We start from the raw sequence: 19,968 nt of genomic DNA on the forward strand, positions 1-19,968 counted from the left end.
AGTATAGCATAACCAAAGGATGCTTGATGGCTGGATATTATCCGTCAGGATTATTTGCAAAGGAGCAGAATTGACTGTTCCATTACAGTAAATCCTAAGGCAGGAAGGCTGCCACAGAGCATCATACTACCACCACCGTGTTTGAATGTAGGTATTATGTTATTTTTCTGGAATGCTGTGTTACCTTTAAGCTGGATGTAGCAGAATATTTTCCCAAAATATTTCAAGTCTTAGGACGATTTCAAGCCTTTTCCATGTTTTTATTTGTGGATGTCTCTCACTGCGGTTCACTATCTTTTACAAAGCTCTAGAATAAAAAGTCTTTATAATCCTTTCCAGGCTGACAGACGCCCTTGACTTTATTTTTCATCTGTTCTTCAACTTTTTGGTCACAATGGGTACCACACAATATTGTAAGAAATGTTTAACTTTGTTTTGCTCATCTCTAATTTCCATTCTGTCTGCAGGTTCTGCTTCCTTGTTAACTGCGCTTTTCTGTTTGTGGTTTGTTTTGCGGATCTCTGGAGATTTTGGAACTTTTGTTCTCATGTTTGAGGGTATTTTGCTTGCCCTTGTTTATCCCTTTGCTTCACTTGTGGTAATCATGGTGGATCTATTTATTATGATTATGAGTTTTTTAAAATATTTTCATCAACATTTAAGTAAGTGGGTCAAATCCAGTTGCCCTGGTTGCCCCAATCTATACCCTCTGATCGTGATAGCAAGGGTTTTACTGATGTCACTCTGCCTAAGATTGCATTATGTAATCACTGCAAAGTATTTACTGCTGCACTCCTTTTTCATAAGGGGTAGGAGGGTTTTTGGCTCAGATTTTCCTCCACATCACTCCCTTCTGGGTGCTCCACAGACAGGAATAAAAAGGCAAGCGGTGGTAAACTTTTTTTCACGTCCATCACTCACCCACCTTTTCACTGGCAGAGGAAAGCATCTCCTACGCATTTGCTGGTGTGGGACTGACAGGGGAGAAATCACACTTGGTGTCTTGGCAGCTTCAGAGGCCCTCTGGAGGCTTTATGTTGGAACTGAGGCAACAATGAGCATGAAACTGAGAAAGCTGCAGAGAGAGAAAGGGGAAAACAGATCAGAGAAATGCTGGTTCGGATTAGTTATGTAAGCAATCAAGATCTAGTGCCGAGTCTGAGGATGAGATTAATTTAACTTCACATGGTTCTCAAACGGATTGAAAAAGTCAGAATTTACTGCAAGAATGTTTAGATTCTGCAACCGCAGCGCTTATCTTTTCCATTCTGTCAATTAAAGCCACAAACCTAAGCATCCTTTATTTGGACTTTATGACATAGACCAAGACAACACATAATTCTGAGGTGATACATAATTGTTTTTATCTGGAAACTGGAAAAGAGTGGTGGGATTCATTGAAGAAAGCATATATTTCTACCAACTTTCAACATTTGGAAGCTGAAAACCATACTTATTCTTCTTTGCAAAATCGTTCCAGCTTGAAGGAAAGTTGGTTTTTTTTAAGTCTTGCAACAGATTATCTTGAAAGCCACTCTAAAGCAAGAATATACTATGATCTAAACAATTCAGCTAAATCCAGCCTGTATGTTCAGAGTCATTGTTCTGGAAGGATCAAGTGTTTTACCACCTTAACCAGGTTTACTGCCCCTTTAATGAACTCTAATCATCCTTTACCATCCTTGACTAGGTGACGAAAAACATCTGAACAGTATGATTCTACCACCACTGTGTTTCAGCACTGAGGATCTGTTCAAGGTGACATGCAGTGTTTGTTTCCTGATACCGGTGTCATTTTACATGTCAGCTAAAGTTTTGCTCTCATCTGACTGACCAGAGGAGTTTCCTAAACTTTTTTGATTTTTCTTTCTTTGCTGCGATCACTGTGACTTGTGAGAACATTCACTTCAACAACGTTTTACTTTTTGCCACTCTTTCATAAAGGCTGGATTTTTGTCGACTGATTATCCCAGCTGGGTTTTGGATGTCTGCAGCTCCTCCAGAATCACCGTGAATCTCGACTGCTTCTTAGACCAACGCTCTCCTCGCCCTTTGTGCCACACTCATATTTTCAAATGAATGACCGAAAGCTTCTCCTTGAGATGTTTGAAGTTTGAGCTATATGCTTATAACATAAGCTGGCGTTGCACTTCAATCATTCAGACCCTCTTACAGTCTCTAGAGTAGCATTTTCTGTCTACACCAATTGTGATTAAAAGGTTATTACAGACAGAGATACAAACAGAAAAGCTCACATGCGCACACATGCAGCTATTTATCTAAGTGCAGATTACTGATTAAAAACACAAAATTGTGTTCGAACTAGAGGTGTGCCGATTGATCGGCCACCGATCATAATCGGCCGATTTCCATGAAAAAGTGTATGATGGGTGATCGCCGATCACGGTCTCTTGTTGCCGATCACACAAACMGATCACCTGCWTCTCATTTCACAGCCTGCCTGTGCAGCTGGTCTCCTCTTTCCTTCACAATGCGCAAACGCGCAGCAACAAATCCTAAGCGATGTGGAACTATAATGCACTGAGTGAATGGGGACGTCACGACAAATCTAATATGGCATCAAAACATTGCCATACTTGACGGAGTTTGGCTACATCGAGTAAAAAAGACATATGGAGGATCAGATAGCAGGTAAAGCAGCGCACAGCTACAAACACTCACCCGGATTATTAGCATGATGGTCAGAAAGCTAAACAAATAACCTGCAAAATTATTTTTAAGTCTTCGAGCTGCGATGTAAGACGCTGGTTCTGCTCTCGCTGTTGAACCGCTGCTACGCTCTACAGGTAGTAATATTTCACAGACGGAGCGCCGCTTCTGCTCCACCTGGTAGTGACTCTCACACCGAACTTCTGCTTAAGGCTGCAGCATCTAACTTAAAAAAATTTATTTTACATACGTATTAAAACTTTCACTGTCCTCACGAGACAGATAATCTCTGAAAAAATAATCGATCTCCTCCCTGCTCTGCATAATTACTCCGCTCAGTCAGAAACAGCCACTCAGAAGTAGCAGTAATCAGCTAGCCGCCATGCTATCAGGAAGTTTTCATTCATTCATTCAGTAACTCAGGATTGTTTATTGTAATGGAACCTGTATTTGCCTTTGAATGTTAAGTTTTATACTTGAATTTTTTGGCAATGTTGAGAGGTTTTATTTTGACTCTTTGCATTATTTAGCCTCTTCAGAGCCTTCATGTGTTATCAGTCTGTTAAAGATAGTATTACTGATAGCAGTGCAATTTGCTCAATGCATGTTTTGTTTTTTTCTTGGAAAAAGTTATTAAAAACAAGTTTTTGTCTAAATTAAGGTGAATTCATGGTTTATTTTTCCACATAATGTAACCGGTAGTGCTTATGATTAAAAAAAAAAATTATTATGTGATCGGTATCGGTGATCGGCCCTCCTGGGTGATCGGAACCAGAATCGGCAGGAATAAACCTGATCGGCACATCTCTAGTTCGAACATATGCAAACGTACTAGTTGCTAACATTCAATCACAGCTTTGGCTTGATAGAAATGTGGAGGACATGCTGTAGTAGAAAACATTATTTTTTGTAGTTTAATTAGTCTCAGAATGAAAAACCTCCTTGCTAATCTGAAACTCAGACAAAATGGAATCAGCATCATTGTTAGAAGGTACAACAAAAAAGCTATCCTGTAAAGAAAAAAAGGCTCATAAATAGTCTGTTTGGCAACAGAGTTAACCCCACGTAGAATTACTTAGCTGTAGGGAGTTTTTACAGCTTTCCCTGAACATCATCTTGAGATCTTGTCATGGGAACAGCAAGGAGAAAGCTCACTGCATTTTCTATATGAAAAGGGAAAAACAGCAAGACAGAGAGACACAAACTGGTCTCGATTTGGCCAAAGGGTGTGTATAAACAGGATCATAAGAGATTTTATTACCTCTGTAAGTCTGCTATAGGCTATTGCAGTTGGACAAGAAAGGTTTCCTCTTATGGAAAAATTTAAAATTTACAAGGGAGGAAGGAAGGAAGGAACAAACGAAGGAGGAAAAGAGCCTATCTCACATTTCTCTGCAATGAAGAAAAACGAGCAAATGTTACTTCATCTCTAAACACAATATGAGCTGTACAATGAAATAAAAAGAAACTTTAAATGAAACCAAGTTGCTTTATGTCAGCATTTTGAGATCCCCTCGAGTTTCTTCTATACTGCAAACTTATCAAAAGCTGAGAGAAAATCTAATTTAGACGGCTTTGCTTTTTGTCGATGGAAAACATTCTGACTCAAAGAGAAACTCTGACAGAGTGCAGAGGCTGCCATACACTTAATGAAAAAAAATAAATAAATAATAAAAAAATAAAATACTTTACAATTGTTCCTTGTTTTGGACAGAATCACATTGAATCACAGATCAAACACCCACATATTGTAGTGATTTTGCCTTCTGTGATACTTTTATTTTGATGTTCATTTGTATCCCTTGAACACAAAACAAGACTCTTGAGTACTGCCCCATAGAAAACAAAGAATTAACACTGAGAGAAATCTGTCAGTAACAGAGAAGGTATTAGGTATTCCCCTAAACACGCGTTAACAAACATGCGTTTTTGTCAAGAAAAATACATATTTTGCTTTGTCTTTTTTTTGCTTCTCCCTTTTCTGCTCACTGTATTTCTGCTTGCTGCATTTCTGCTCGCTCTTTTTCCATTTGATGTTTTTCTGCTGCATCGTTATGTTAATGAGGAGAGCTTCCTTCTATGTGTACTACTGGCCAATAGGGCCTTGGAATCAACTTCACTGCATCAGATGTTGTGGGCGTTTAGGTGGAGCTGCTCGGTGCCATCTATGCAGGCCACAGACCAAAACAATCTTGATCCAGGTGGTTTTATTGTGTTACCGACTGTAGTGAAGTGAACCTCCGAGCGCTTGAGGGGGGAGCTAGAGAACGGCTGGCCGAAATTAGCGTTCATAAATCAGATCAACCTTGAGCTAAACGCCGCTTGCTCGGCGGATATTGGAAAATCCCATATCCAACTCAAAACTAACTTCATATTTTAATTGATTTGCAAACCTTTTTGCCGACACTCTGTTGCAGAGCAGAGATCTATTTTCATTGTGGAAGACAGCATTGCCCCTCCACAACCTGAAGCTATGAATTGCATGTGACTTTTCCCTCAGTTAGACAAAATGTGCCGTTTACAAATATTTCCATATCGAAATCAATTCCAATTGTAGACTTGCAAGTTCAAACATATATGGCAGGTAAACTAACAGAAAAAGGAAATATCTCAAATTAACATTATTTTTAATTTTTTTCATAAGCCCTAAAATAGATAAACTTCAAGACACTCTGTGAATATTTTTTAAAATATCATATTTTATGTAGTATTTCTATAAAAAATTTAAAAAAAAACTTAATTTAAGACTTCTAAAAGTATGTGTGTGAAATGTAGACAGATAAGGTGTGAACATTTTGTCCTGACGGTCTGAATCTACCAAAAGTGGTACAAGGAAGAGCCAACATGGAACCAGCGACAGACCAAAATAATAATGACGTACTCAAAGAGCGACCAAAGGAATAATGACGCATTTGATGAGCAAAGCCTGGCCCGTGTGGTCCAATCCAACGGACAAGCTGATTGCTAAAAGTAACAAGTTTTAAACACAAAAAACACCAAGCTGAGTTAAAACATGGCAGAAATTCAACCCGAAACAAACCAAACGAGAACTAAGATACTAACCAACACAAGACCTAATTCAAGAAAAGCAAAACCAGTTAGACATAACCAAAACGACAAACCCAACAAAAATATCAGGACTGCTTGTTATGGGGGAAGCATGATCAGCCCCTGGTGTGAGGAGCAGCCAGGTTTAAATACACTGGGAACACTGGCCCAGGTTCTCCAGGTCAGGGGTTAAATCCAGGCCACACCCACTTCACCTGCGGAACAAAGAGGTGGTTAATCAGACAGGAGTCATCACACAGATACTTTCACACTAACAAAACACGGTCCCATGTTCCTTGTAATTTTTAGATCCCAGTCCATGACTGGAGCACTTAAGACTTTTGTTTGACTAGACTTATTGTCTTCATCAGTAGAGAGACTGATGAAGACCAACCAGAATCGTGATGTTTGCCCGTTTGTTCTCCTGACAACTTCTCCGCTGTCCATTCATCTCTCCTTCGAACAAAGAGGAGGTCTTCTCAACCAGCTGACAGCTGACCTCAGCGTGTGTGGGTGTGTGTGTACATCTTCAGTCTCTATGGCAACCGGTTTCCACAACCCCTATTCTGCTGTTTGTTTTCTTGGTAAGATGTAAAAAAAAAAAAAAAGCATAAACAGGAAGTGTAACAGAATGGCAGGAATGGGACGTCCTGCGAGGGGTGAATTGCATTTAATCAGATTAACTACCATTTGTATTCGTCTGGCAAATATTCTCAAGTGAAACTGCTGGAAAATGTGCACCACATCTCAGACGAATAATCGATCGACATAAAACTGTTAGTTTTGTTCTACATAAGCCTCCAAGCCAAGATTAAAGTTTACTTCAAGACATGCAGGGGATGCAGCAAAGGATGGTGGCAGCAACAGGCTGTGGGAATGTTTTTTTGTTGTTTTTTTTTTTTGTTTTTTTCAGCATGATCAGGGAAAGTGAGTGGATCTAAATACAGGGTCTAATGCTGTCTGAAGTTCATTTGTTAAGGTAAAAAGTGTAACTGTCCAAAAAGTGTTGCATACTGTCAAAACAGAGTAAACAAAAACTGTGACATTTCACTTCATACTGTCACTGATAATTACAATTTTATATAAATTATGACATATAAACATCTCTTTAGCAAAGACAAGGCTCTTTTTTTCCTCTCCTCACACTTCTGTTTAGCGGCAAATTGGTGTGAAATTGACGTCACGTGTCACCATGTTTTTCTGCAATGACACCCAGTTATCAGGCCCTGTGGACAGCCGCCCCGACTCTGCTTGTTTGCGCCATYCGTCCCCGTCCACGGCACATCGATGCTGCATCAGAGTGTGGGCTGATAGCAGCATCGATGTTATCGATGCTATCAGCATCGTCCGCTTTCAGGGACTACCAGCTGAGGTGCATGGAGGGAAATATACAGTCTTTGAAGAGAACATCAAAAYGTCCAGAGAGCATGAAAACAGGAGAAGACAGATAGGCTGAATAACATACTGAACATGTCGACTGCAATTAGTTTTACTGAAACATCTGTATTTCTCCATCTTGAAAAGATGGTCTCTTTTGCCTTTTACCCATTTTAAATGTTTCAGTCAAAAAAATTGTTTCTTATCAAACAAATCAAACTCGGGTAAATTTAAAAATAGTTGTTGAAAGAGTGATTTTATTAATTAAGGTGGAAAAGCAGTCCAAATCAGCCCAGAAGTTGATCAAAATATAATTTCTGTTTTTTTTAACTCTGGTCTATTTTCTTGAAAGCTGAGTTCCTGATTACTGCCAGAAGAGATAAGAGAAACAGGTTTCAAAAGGCAACACGTCGCCTAGTGGGAACACTGCCAATGAAAAAGAAAGAAAATGCTTTCTTGATTTTGGTCTTAAAATTGCATAGCTGCTCTGGTTCAATTTTGTTTAGCTATGGCGCCATCTGTTGGCCATGCTCAGAAACACACAACAAAGCTGACTGTCTTGATGCACAACCATCATTAGCCTGTCTSTTAAATGAAAACAAGAGTTTAAACAATCTGGATTTGGTCAAGTTTTCTTTAGATTGCTTTCATTTGCGTGGAATTATGAAATTATTTAATTTTAGGGTAAAAAAGAGCCTAAGCCACTTCCAATACACGTCATTACACTACAAAAGCCTTTCACCCCCATTAAATCACAGCCATCTATTATTACCCAGTTTACTCAGAAAGTCACCCTGAACTCCTGCCAAACGTCTTCAGAGTTCCTTCATTTCTTTCCATCTCAATCTCTTGTTCTTGGATGTTTTGTGCTCTACCAAAAGAAAAAAGATTTCCTGTCTGAAAAACACAGCAAATCCCAAGAAGAAGCACATTTTTTTATTATTATTTTATCATGCTTCGCTGCATATTTCTATTAAATTAAACCTATATAAAGAGTGACGAGCTGTTTGGACCTGCAGGTCCTTTCATTTTGTTTCATACGCAGACTGTGCTTTAAAGCTTTCAATTCCACATTCCTTCATAACACAGAATATGAACAAATGCCATSATTTCTAATCTGTACAAATGAAATCAAAGTTTTCAAAGAAYAAATATTAAGGAGTAGAGAAATTACTTTATTTAACGCAGCATTGGTGATGAGAACAGCTTCCCCTTGTGATTTATTGAAATATTTTTCAATAAATCACACGTTATCTCATTCAACAAGACATTTGTGAGCAATGTGAGCAGAGCTTTAACAGCTAAAGGTTGGTCTGTTTCCTACCGTACATCCCTCTGCACCTGAAAAACTTCCCTCTGTTGYTATGAAACACATCTGTCACTGAATTTGCACCTTGTCTTTGAAACATTTCTGTTTTCTGTATACTAAACGTAAAATTTGAAAAAATAATTACATAAATAAATAATAATATTGAAAAGGCCTGTGACAATGACAAAATGTAAAACCAGAGTCTGAAAAGTGGTTCAGATCATTAGAAAAACTATGTAAAATGGCATGGCTACCACAATACAGAGAATTTTAACTGGACTTAAGCCTGGAGTTTGACTAGGCCACACCAATGTCGTCGCTTTATTTATTGCCATTCAGAATGGCCTCCTTCTCTGCTTTCTGTCATCGTTCTGCTGTATAACACAAGACAAAGATCACTAAGTGATTGGCAGACATTCTCCTTTAGGATTTTKGTGACCTCCTGTGTGAGTGATGAACATGCTCCTTGAGTAATTTTGGTGGGTTTGACACATCTGGGATAGAAAAAGGCTTCAGGGTCCTGGCTGTGGGTCTCAATGAGAGTAAAACTGGTTTGACTCATTGGACAGCAGCAGCCACCCGAGTGGTGAGGGAGGTGGGGGAGCRAAGTGAGCAGGGGGTGGACCACTGATAGGGTGCCAGTCAGAGTTGAGCACTGGGGGAGATAAAGGCAACCTGGAGCRTCCCATCACCATCCTCATCATCCTCCTACTGAAGCATGTAGCACATTCTCTGCATTCAAAAGGGAGGATGAAAATATCCCAGTCTGCACTTCAGCAGCTAGAAACAGAGATAAGCTTTTTCACACACAAACAATCAYTGCAGCAGGATGAAAACAACAAAACTATTTTTGATGGAAAAACTCCTAAAAACGGTGATCTGACTTTCTCTAAACAGCAAAAATAGTCTTTGACATTTTTTTAAACTTGATTTTCAAAAGATAAAACTTACCTTCTGTCAAGGATATTGTAAGATTCTTTTTGAAGATCGAGATTTTCATCACCAAATATGTGAATTTCATGAGTCAACATCAGCTAGTTCCTAGGAATGGTTTGTTTCTGGGAAGTGAATGAAGTTGAATGTCTTATCCACTATAAATGCAACATCGGAAAAGAACGGTGAGGAAATGTTAGTTGGACGTTCAGCACAGCAACACAAMGTACCCGCAAACAGCATTAGAGTCAGCAGCTTTTCTCAGTTTGACCTTTCTAGCATACTTTTGCGATAACTCAATCGCATTYAGAGGATCAAAGGATGCCTTGCACAGTTCCATGTTTTCTAAAACATGCTGCTCACACAAACTTGACTCCCTTGTCTGTTGTGATAAAGCTTTACACTGTTATTTTTCTGTAATTTCAGCCCGATACTTTTATTCGAGGAGTTTTAGGAAAAAGTCTGAAAATGTCATCAAATTATACTGCATAACTTCACTTAAATAGTTTTTAATAAATGAAAGATGCAGAAAATGAATAATTCTGCATCTTTGTGAAATGGAGATTTTTTTTTTTACTTTCTCCTGCATTTTTCTGACTGTGCTGGTGGCTAGAAAAGTAGTCCCTGTCCAACCTCATGGGCCAGCTCCAGTTTTGAATCTGGCAACTTGTACTTTCTTGTTTTTTCTAAATTAAAAGTCAGTAACTTTCATATTTAAATTAGGGGTTCACTCGTCTTTCCAGTTTTTTTTAGTGGCGTAGTTATACAATAAATTAAACTACAAAGTTCCTCAACATTTTAACCAGCTTGAAAAATGAAAAGAATTATAGAATTTTTTTTTGTAAAATGCAGGAAACTTATGATTCCTCCATCAAAGCAGTTCTTCTGTAACAAAACAAAAAAAGTGCAGTGAGACAATTTTACAAAATAGGAAATTTATTCATTCACTTGTCAGCAGCAAAAATTTTATTCACGTGGGCACGTTCTGCACAATCATAGATAAAGTTTGTCTTCATTGCAATACAAAATAAATCAACCCGCAAACAATTTGCCTCAGTTTAAGAAAAAGTCTTTATCAGGAGTCGTTCTTCGAGAATATTGACTGCGTCGAAGTGCAACAACTGCACACATTCGGCTACTGTTCCCAAACTAATTTAGCCGTTCCAAGCGAGAACAATTGTTGATTTACAGACAAGGTGATCAAGTGAAATCGATTCTCTTCCAGTTTATACTGGAGTGTGTATCATTGACAATAAATGGTGTGAGTTGAAATCCAATTTCTTTAATTTGTCATCCCTGAAACGAGGTATTTGCAGCGTATAGTGAATATATCTTCAGCTTTATCCAGCATTCTTCTCTGGCAACCTCTGATCATATAAGTACTGTACATTCACAACGCAGCTCACATTTTATATTGGTTATCGTGAGTTTACAACGTAGGATCTATTTCTGACAAAAATCTTAATGTTGAAATTTACAAATTTACAACATATTTATTAACATTTCTATCAACAGCTTCAGTGCAAAGATATGCATATTGTACACCATAATAAGAAAGACAAATATTAACGCAAAAAATTGGCATAAGAAGTGTCAGAAGGCAGAAGTGTCAGAAGATCTTCTCTTCACTTTATCGTGTTTCTCTGTCCCAACACAATCTGAGTTTGTACACAGGCTGCATATAAAAATAAATTCTGTGCAAAGTGTGTTTCTTCTTCACATCCCTCCATCAGAGAGAGGGGTTATACGTCGCTGTCCTCTTTGACCAGGTTGGCCGTGTCTTTGAAACTGTCCTCGGTTGGAGAGAAGGCGCTGGGACGATCCTTCCTCTGAGGTTTTTCTGGAGGAGCGAATGGAGACGGCTCCGGGGCAGAAGAGTCCTCGCTGCTTCCGCCAGGTTTCTCATCCTTCATCTGTAAAACGACGTGCAGTTTATGGCGTTAAAGGTTTCTAAATGCGCTTTTTAATAAAAGATTCCTGGATTCAAACACACCTCTGAATATGAAGGGTTTTCAAATGTGGTGCTTGGTTTTAATTTCCGTTTAAACAAGCTCCACTTTGACATCTGGAAAAAAAAAAACACTCAAGTCAAAATCCCACTTTCTAGTTTATATAAAATAAATTCATTAGGATTTACATGGCTTCGGCCTTTTACCTGAACGGGAAGGCTGCAGACAGAAGACGTGTTGACAACACCTGAGCTCTGATCCCCTCTGTACGTCGGGTTCACGAAGTTGTTCAGCTGCTCACCGCTCACATTGACTGTCACCTGTTCAACGGGAAACAGAAATAAGGTGTGAGGCAGTATATGAAAAAAATATGCACTCCATGCTGGAAATATCAGATAATTTATATAACCTCACTGGGAAAGAGTCAAAACTTGAGATGTCTATCGTTTTAAAATCCAAACTTACTATGGCTCAAAAATGTAAAAAAAAAAAAAAAAAAGTAGGATATTGTTACAAAAGCTATATTTTCTACACTATCATGGCATTTGACTCGACTCTATGCAGCTTGAGAAAATTATCTTCAAAACCTTTCTGACAAAACTGTAGCATCTTCCAAGACCCATGGAGCGACTGCTGGAGGTATGTTGGAACAGGGATGCATCTAAAAGCTGCAGGACTTAACTTGCACACAACAACATGAACACCCTCACTCCTCAGGGCTCTTGTCAGAGCGAGGGAAGGTAACCTGCATGTTCTCGTAACTCCATGCAGACATCAGTATCCAGGACCTGCCTGTTGCTAGGCAACGGTGTTAACAGTTTTACTCTTTACTTGTGGAAAACAAACTCAACGTTAAGCCCATAATTATTTATACTACAAGGGAAGTTATTTTCTGAAAGAAATGTGACAGCATCTCTCCAGTAAATTGGCCACATTTTTAAATATTTTGGTGTTTTGATTCTTTATCTTTGCTGCTGAGCTCAAACTGTTTGAGGTTTGAAGATCTGCTTCCCATCTCACTAACATTTAGCCCCCTTCACAGATTCTCTGTCAGAATCAAGCCAAAAGGTAGAGATTGTTTCCATTCAGAAAAAAAAAATAATAATAATAACCTGGTGAAATTCAGAGATTATTTTGAACTAAAATCTGTCACGGGCGTGAATATTTTCAAGCTGAACTGTCGACATGACATTCAGGTGAAAGTGCATTCTGGGTAGAGAGGATGTGGAGTACAACAAACGCATGCTTGATAAATGAAAACATAACTATTCATTTAATTTATTAAAAATAAATGTTATCACACGTGGTGTCGATAGTTGTTGAACAACTGAATAAAATAAACAGTAACCATGTATTTGAATACCTGTGTGGCATGAATGACGGCTGGATCACCAGAGACAGGTGTAGTGGCGTACAGTGGATTCTCAAACGTGATTGGCTGTCGCCCGGCATTGGCGGCAAAGTTATTGTCCTAAAGGAATATCATATATCAGGTTCACTAATTCACTACAACTTAAAAGCATCATCAATTGAAACTCTTGTCATCCAAATTCTGCTATTGCAAGCAGGTCTAAGGTGACGTTAAAGACTAAACTGTGTGAATGAACACCACAAAGAGAAGTTAAAAAAGTTAAACGTTGGTAAAAATGTGCCTAACAGAAACGATATTAACTAAACCTCTTAGCTCACCATCTGCATGGCTGTGTCGATAACAGAAACCCCGATGTGTGACGGTCCGAGGTCCACATTATCACCCGACCAAAACGTTACCCCATTCCCGGTGTCAGCTGACTTCACGAGACTGCTGAGGCTGGACATAAACAAAGCAGTCGAAACTGAACTCTGATCCAGTTGCTTTGCTGCAAACGTCTGGGGTTAAACTAGAGCTTCAAATGCAAGATAAAGTGATTAAAAATGATGTGTACCTTGGCAGTTTAGGCATAGAGGGGATAAAAGATCCTGTTCGTTTGTAGTTGAGGAAAACCCCAGCAGCCAGAGCTCCGGTAATTAAGATAACAATGACGGTCAGCAGAACAGCCACGGCTTAAAGACAAAAACAAGATTATAGAGTAATGAATACTTCAGATTCAGGATTTATGCTTTCACTGGCATAACAACCTGAAGGTGAAACGAAGGTAGATAATTTAGCAAGACATTGATCCCAAACAAAATCCAAGAAACCTTGTGGATTCAGAGTGTAGAATAATGAGTAAAGCGCAAACTTTATTAATGCATATCTGCAAAAACACAAAATCTTACCAAGTAATTTTGGTCTAGTTTCTAGTGTAAACAGTTTAGAATACTTGAAACAGGACAAAACTAACTTCCAAGTAACTTTTCGGCAAGAAATAGAAGTTCGTTTTAAGTAAATAATTTCTTAATATTAATTAAAAAGTACATATTTGTTGCTTCCCCACCATATGTCATTGAATGCAGGACTTATTAATCGAAAGCTGCATAAAAATATTAAAAGTTAAATGAAAATTGAGTTGTTGTTGTTGTTGTTGTTGTTGTTGTACCTGTCCCAGCTGGTGCACCTCTAGACTTCCCCATCTGACAGTAGCTGCCAGAATAGCCATACGGACATCTACAAATTAAAGATAACAAACAACATAACTAATAATTAATAGGCAAAGACAAAGCTCTGTCCATATTTGAAAACAATTTAATTCCAGACATTTCTAATGAAAACAGATTGAAACAAACAAACAAACAAACAAACAAACAAACAAACGGCTCCTGCAGCTAAACTCACTTGCACTTTGGCAGACCCCCTTCATCGGTGTAGCAGGTTCCACCATTCATGCATCTGCATGCAAGAGGCATTGCAACAGGAGCCTCAATGGCTGCAGAAGCAAAAGCCGAGCACACACAGTGGATGAACAATGATAAAAATCACGAGACTCAACACGAAACAACACACACGAGCAGCCAAGCGGCACGTGTCAAGAACGGGCGCGCCGATGCAAAAACAAGACGCCGCATCATTGCGAACACGAGGTTGCGGATGGTGAGAGCAATCCGAGCGCTGACGCTTACCTGCGTCGCATTCTGTTGAGTCGGCGTTTAGTGGAGGGGAGCCTTGTGGGCAGGCGCAGGTGTAGCCGCCAGGCCGGAGGAGGCAGAGGTGACTGCACACGTCCTTACACGGGTTGGACACTGACAACGACAGCAGAACTCTTTGTGCTACTTTGTGTTGATTTATTACAGAGAAACTCAGTAAACCACAAATTGTGATAAGATTTTAAAGCTTTAAGGAGTACGTTTAGGTTTGCAGAAAGAAATATAACGCATTTCAGTTGAGTAAGAAGCTGTGTTTGTTTTGATGTTCAGACCTGACTGGTTGTGCCGGTACTGCTGGTAAACACGGACTTGTGTCAGCCAGGGGTTGATTGTAAGGACCTTGACTTTATTTCCTTGCCCAAACTTGTTCGTCTTCCACACTTCTCCTTTGTCTTTAGTTGTCCAGTACACGTTTCCCTCAAAGACATCCAGACTGTAGGGATTTCCGATATCTGGAACAAAACAACATTTATTCATCTAGTAAGCTTGAGTTTGCCAAGATACTTAATCAATAATGTCAAGCTTCACTATTCTGACCTCCTGATATTACAATCTTCCTGTCTGTCCCATCAGGCTTCATGGACTCAATAATGTTTTCTTTGGAGTCACACCAGTAGATTCTGTTTTCATTCACGTAGTCCAGAGCCAGCCCAGTGGGCCATCCCAGGTCTTCCTCCTTCACCAGGACCTCTCTGTGCTGTCCGTCCATCCATGCTGCCTCAATTTTGGGATTCTGTCCCCAGTCAGTCCAGTACATCATCCTGCTCAGAGACGGTCACAAAACAACATGTCTGTGACCACAAGGTGGACACCAACACCGAATCTTTGCCATGCAAACACTTCCTACCCTGACGATGGGTTGACAATGATAGCTGCCGGCTGATCAAGGTCAGTGTGGACCAGCCACTTCCTGTATCGTCCATCCAGTTTCGCCACTTCAATTCTGTTGGTCCCTGAATCCGTCCAGTAAATATGTCTGTGGAGACATTAGGAACACTCAGAATATTTAAACCAGATAAACTGTAGCATGTCTAACTAAAGTATTAAATCATAACTATGTTTGTTTACCTGCCAACCCAGTCTACAGCGATGCCCTCCGGTTTGGCAATGTACCGCAGGTTCAGATCCACTTCTTTCACTGGGTTGCTCCCATAATCATTGAACGTGGTCATGTAGGCACGCTTGATGGAGCCAAACTGGGAGCCCCTACCAAGAACTGTCCAGTAAACAACACCTACAAACCACAAAAAAAATGTTTTTCACCTCGTGAGGTTTTGTGATCTTTGTATTTACCGTATTTACGGACTAGGACTGAAGCCGTAGACCAGTGTTGTATAAAAACAGACTTACTGAGGCCTTCGCCCTCTGGATCCCACAGGTAATCCAAGGCGTGAATGTGCTCGGCGTTGTCCACATAGTCCGAATACTGCTCAGAGGACAGATTGAAACGCCGAATACGAATGTTGTCCGGCAAGAGCAGGACTGGAGGGTTTCCTAAGTAGAAATTGATTTTGGGTAAATATTCTCTTATCGTGAGAGAAACCACAAGAATCTTTTGTTTTTTGGCAATTGCTTACCTTGAGCAGCGCATTCGGTCCCGTGCAGCTCGCCGAAAGACACAAAGCCTTCAGCACAGAAACATTCGTAGCTGCCTTTCGAGTTCCTGCAGTCCTGAGGACATGTTCCAAATACCTCACACTCATTCACGTCTGGCCCCAAGAGAGGAGGAGATGGCAAGAGTCAAAACTACAACTTCATGTTTCAAACTTCTGCTGCACAAAGATGATGAACGTGTTCTTCACCTTCACAGGTGTGTTTCTCCGTGGCTCTGGGCTTGTAACCGGGCCTGCAGGAGCAAACGAAGCCTCCCTGAGTCAGGTCGGTGCAGTTGTGTTCACACATGTTTGCACTGCATGTGTGTCCATGGCCCACATCTGAAAAAAGATTACCCAAAGGCGTGGTGAATGTAGAGGCAAGCAAGTAACGTGAAAAAGTTCTAGCAAATGCGTAACTGAAACACATTTGATGGCAAATGATACACGGACACATTTTGAAAGAGAAAAGAAAAATAAATCTTTCTCTTTTGCTTAACCTTTAAAAGGTAAGTCATCGTTAAATATAATTTGCTTTATGTCATTAAATGAACATTACTAAAACCAAATCCAGCTGCAAAAAAAAGAAATGGCTAATGCTTGTGTAGTGCAGCATTATTACAAATCTGTTACATAGATACGTGCCAAATTAATAAAATGCATTTTTACACATTATGTTACTTCATATTGTAACTTACGGCAGCCAAGTTCATCTGACTCGTCTCCACAGTCGTCATATTCATCGCAGGCGTACTGTAGAGGGATGCACTTCCCGCTACTGCATTTGAACTCCTCATCGTCACAGGGACCGTGTGTGGGCTTTTGACCTACGTGAAGGCAATGCGGAAACAAAAACAAGAATGCATAAACTCCTATTTTCATTTTAATATAAAATATTGTAGCTTAAAAGAATAAAGTTATCAACTACGCCAGCCATCATGCAACTGCACTCACAGTTTTCCTGTTTTTCATCCGAACCGTCCCCACAGTCATCAATAGAGTTGCACAGCTCAGGGCTGTAGATGCATCGGTTGTTATCGCATCGGAAACGGAACGGAGCCTCACACTCAATGTCCACTACGAACAAACAGAACCAACATACCTCGCATTACATAAAAAAAAAAATGTTTAAACTTTCATGGGATGTTTTATTTCACTCAAAAGCAGCAAAGAGCTGCACTTTTGTCTTTTTTCAATGTTTTTTTTCTCACAGCAGAGATGCAGCTCCTCGTCAGAGTTGTCTCCGCAGTCGTTGTCTCCGTCACATTTCCAGTGAGGCTGGACACAAATGTGGTTCCTGCATTCAAACAGGAACGGCGGGCAGTACGTGCCGTTGGGAAAGCGGGTTGCTGGAAGAAAGGGTATTTCTGTTACACCACATTGCCTGCTGTCATATCAGAATGATTTATTTTTAGGCTTGGTTTATTTGGTTTGTTGAATATTTTATCTATTATTTTGCTTTAGTTTTGTACTTGTTCTGTTGTAATTTTCTTATTTCAGTCTCATCTCCAGTTAAAAATTGCTTAATTTTCAAGTTTGATATGAAAACCTATAAACTCTTTTTTTTTTTTTATTGTATGGAGCTTAACATGTATGATTTCATGGAGCGGTTCTGCTGCTGCATACAATGAAGGCTGGAGTTGAGTCATGAACAAATATGAAAGTGGTGAAACTGATTTTGCTATACTTTCAACTATGCATTCAATTCTGCAATAAATAAATAAATAATGTCATGTGACACTCACGGCATGACGTCTCATCCGTGTAGTCCAGACAGTCGGCGTTGCCATCACATTTGAAACGTTCAGCTATACAGTGTCCACTCGCGCACTGGAAGTAGCCAGGGGGACACGTCCGCAGCTCTGCTCAACAAAACCAAAAACATAAAAGTGACAAAAAGTGTCCATAAGGAGACAATGCCCAGATAGATTTTGTAGCTGTGCGGTTATGTTTTATTTTACTCCATAAAAGTTCCTGGGATGTGAGACGACGTGCTCGTGTTCTACACCGGTTTTCTGTCCCGTTCGCAGCCTACAGTACGTTTGTTTGCTTTGCAGCAGACTGCATAATCTCCTCCTCAATAACCGACCGTTGGTGGCCCAGCTCGTCTGGCCTTCAGACTCCCAAGTTTTATTGCTTCTTTGTTTAGCGCGGCCCTTCGTTACTCACAAACAGCCAGATCCCGGGCCAAAACAAAGAGCCTCCACTTACCGCAGTCCCTTTCATCCGAGTTGTCCTCGCAGTCGTTGTCATGGTCACAGACCCAACGGTTGGGAACACAGCGCAGGTTGTCACAGCGATACTCGCTCTCGGTGCACGAGCGTGGCGCTGGGAGAAAACAAGGGAACAGAACCATGCCACCACAAAATGTATTAACCTAAAAATATATATATTTTGCAAGACTGCAAAAATCTGTTTTAAGTTTTTTCATCATCTTCAGATTAAGTCTTATCAAATGAGCTGAATTATTATATTTTAAGTTAATTGCAGGTCTGAAGAAACCTTAAACCTCGCAGCTTGTTAAGGATTATCGTCCTTATTTAAAAAGTTGTTAGACTTATTAGCTGGGATGTTTAACATTGCCAAGGACGAAAGGTACAAGACTCCTTCATTCCCTCCTTTTTACACGCAGAGGACATCCTGTTTCTCTAGGTGCTGCTAAGACACCTTTCTCACTGCTACACCCTGAAGCCTTTCAAACGCCTCCCCAGATACTGGATTAAATATGTGCTAAACTGTACTCTGCCATCAGCATCCTTTCTCACTCAATCAATCCACCCAACAGGAGCTACAGAACAGCACATTTTCCAAAGAAATTTCTTTACATAAGTTTTTATGAGATTATGGAAATTTATGCAAAAGTTTCAAATACTTATGATTTGTTTTCCGTTTCTTCCGACATATTATAAAACAGCGCGGTGTTTTAAAATATATACGTGGGGATTTTTGTTTGGTTCATTCATGGATCTGCATTAAGATCAGTTAAAATCTATAACACTTAGAAAATATGGATTGGATTATCACAGTTTGTAAGCACTAAGAGTATCATTAGACAGGGCTACAAACGATATGAAATGTAGAAATCAATCTGCAGGTAAAAAACAAACAAAAAAACAATGAAATATACTTTTTTGTACTTTGAATCCCTGTGTTTGTTCTTAAAATCAAAAAAGGTAAATGAGGTGGTTGAAATGAGGATGTAGGAAACAAACAAAATAAAATGTAAAAATTATCCTTATTCTTAAAAATTTCAACAAGAAACAAAGTCTAAAGTGCTAACCTTTTCTCAGCCATTTTCATGTCTCAAACTTATATACTTGTCAAGTTTTGGAAAGTAACAAAATCAAATTCAGTACTTTTCTAGACTTTTATAGACCATGTAGCGACCTTCATACCTAGAAGATCCATCACATGTATCTAGATGCTGTCGCAGGTGTGTGTTTGTCGCAGAGTCACTCACTGCAGCTGCGTTCGTCTGAATTATCTCCACAGTCGTCAGCTCCATCACACCTCCATCTCAGCGGGATGCAGCGATGATTGTCGCAGCGGAAATCCCCGGTGGGATCGCAGGTCACTTCCTCTGAAAGGACAGAAAAGGTTGCTGTTTTTCCTGCCCATTACAACTCACTGAATATACATTTTTGTGAAATGCCAGGTATGAAAAATGTAAAAGTATCTTTTTGACAAAGGGAGCAAGACAGCATATGGAAATAATGGGAGGCACAAATATTTATGGCATGATCCAAGCAAAATATAAATGAATACCTATTGTTGCATATTTGTGCAGTTGCCTCACGGGGGAGCTGCACACTGAGATTTAATGTTCAGGACTGCCTTACGTTTTCTCAAATCCATTGACAAACAAAAATAAAACTTAATCCAATAACCGAAAATAAAATACTGAAGAACCAAGGGGAAAAAAAAGAACAGATGCATTTTCATCATATTATTGTTTAATAAATGGTACTGTATTTTGATTAATTCCTTACATGTTTACACTGTTTAAATAAAAAGTTAGAGGATATAT

General features: G+C 39.6%; 1 protein-coding gene across 4 annotated transcripts in view; it reads right to left on the reverse strand.

The window, feature by feature from the left end:
* Positions 1 to 10,804: 10,804 nt before the first annotated feature.
* Positions 10,805 to 19,968, reverse strand: part of lrp2a (low density lipoprotein receptor-related protein 2a) — a 55,512-nt gene continuing 46,348 nt past the window's right edge. For 3 of the 4 annotated variants that reach the window (XM_008399880.2, XM_008399871.2, XM_008399864.2), the window contains 22 exons: positions 19,402 to 19,521; positions 18,153 to 18,269; positions 17,687 to 17,803; positions 17,153 to 17,290; positions 16,896 to 17,018; positions 16,640 to 16,768; positions 16,152 to 16,283; positions 15,927 to 16,058; positions 15,700 to 15,843; positions 15,418 to 15,583; positions 15,197 to 15,325; positions 14,887 to 15,110; positions 14,622 to 14,801; positions 14,326 to 14,445; positions 14,042 to 14,132; positions 13,806 to 13,873; positions 13,212 to 13,329; positions 12,976 to 13,096; positions 12,650 to 12,757; positions 11,493 to 11,606; positions 11,331 to 11,402; positions 10,805 to 11,250 (listed from right to left, as the gene is read on the reverse strand). In XM_008399880.2, coding sequence (XP_008398102.1) covers positions 11,080 to 11,250; positions 11,331 to 11,402; positions 11,493 to 11,606; positions 12,650 to 12,757; positions 12,976 to 13,096; positions 13,212 to 13,329; positions 13,806 to 13,873; positions 14,042 to 14,132; positions 14,326 to 14,445; positions 14,622 to 14,801; positions 14,887 to 15,110; positions 15,197 to 15,325; positions 15,418 to 15,583; positions 15,700 to 15,843; positions 15,927 to 16,058; positions 16,152 to 16,283; positions 16,640 to 16,768; positions 16,896 to 17,018; positions 17,153 to 17,290; positions 17,687 to 17,803; positions 18,153 to 18,269; positions 19,402 to 19,521 — 2,834 coding nt within the window. In that variant the 3' untranslated portion in view covers positions 10,805 to 11,079. Of the gene's footprint in view, positions 11,251 to 11,330; positions 11,403 to 11,492; positions 11,607 to 12,649; positions 12,758 to 12,975; positions 13,097 to 13,211; positions 13,330 to 13,805; positions 13,874 to 14,041; positions 14,133 to 14,325; positions 14,446 to 14,621; positions 14,802 to 14,886; positions 15,111 to 15,196; positions 15,326 to 15,417; positions 15,584 to 15,699; positions 15,844 to 15,926; positions 16,059 to 16,151; positions 16,284 to 16,639; positions 16,769 to 16,895; positions 17,019 to 17,152; positions 17,291 to 17,686; positions 17,804 to 18,152; positions 18,270 to 19,401; positions 19,522 to 19,968 lie in introns of those variants that run through there. The other variant, XM_008399889.2, reaches the window with a different exon arrangement.

Source organism: Poecilia reticulata, linkage group LG2 (genome assembly GCF_000633615.1).
Source record: "Poecilia reticulata strain Guanapo linkage group LG2, Guppy_female_1.0+MT, whole genome shotgun sequence".
Lineage (NCBI taxonomy): Eukaryota > Metazoa > Chordata > Actinopteri > Cyprinodontiformes > Poeciliidae > Poecilia > Poecilia reticulata.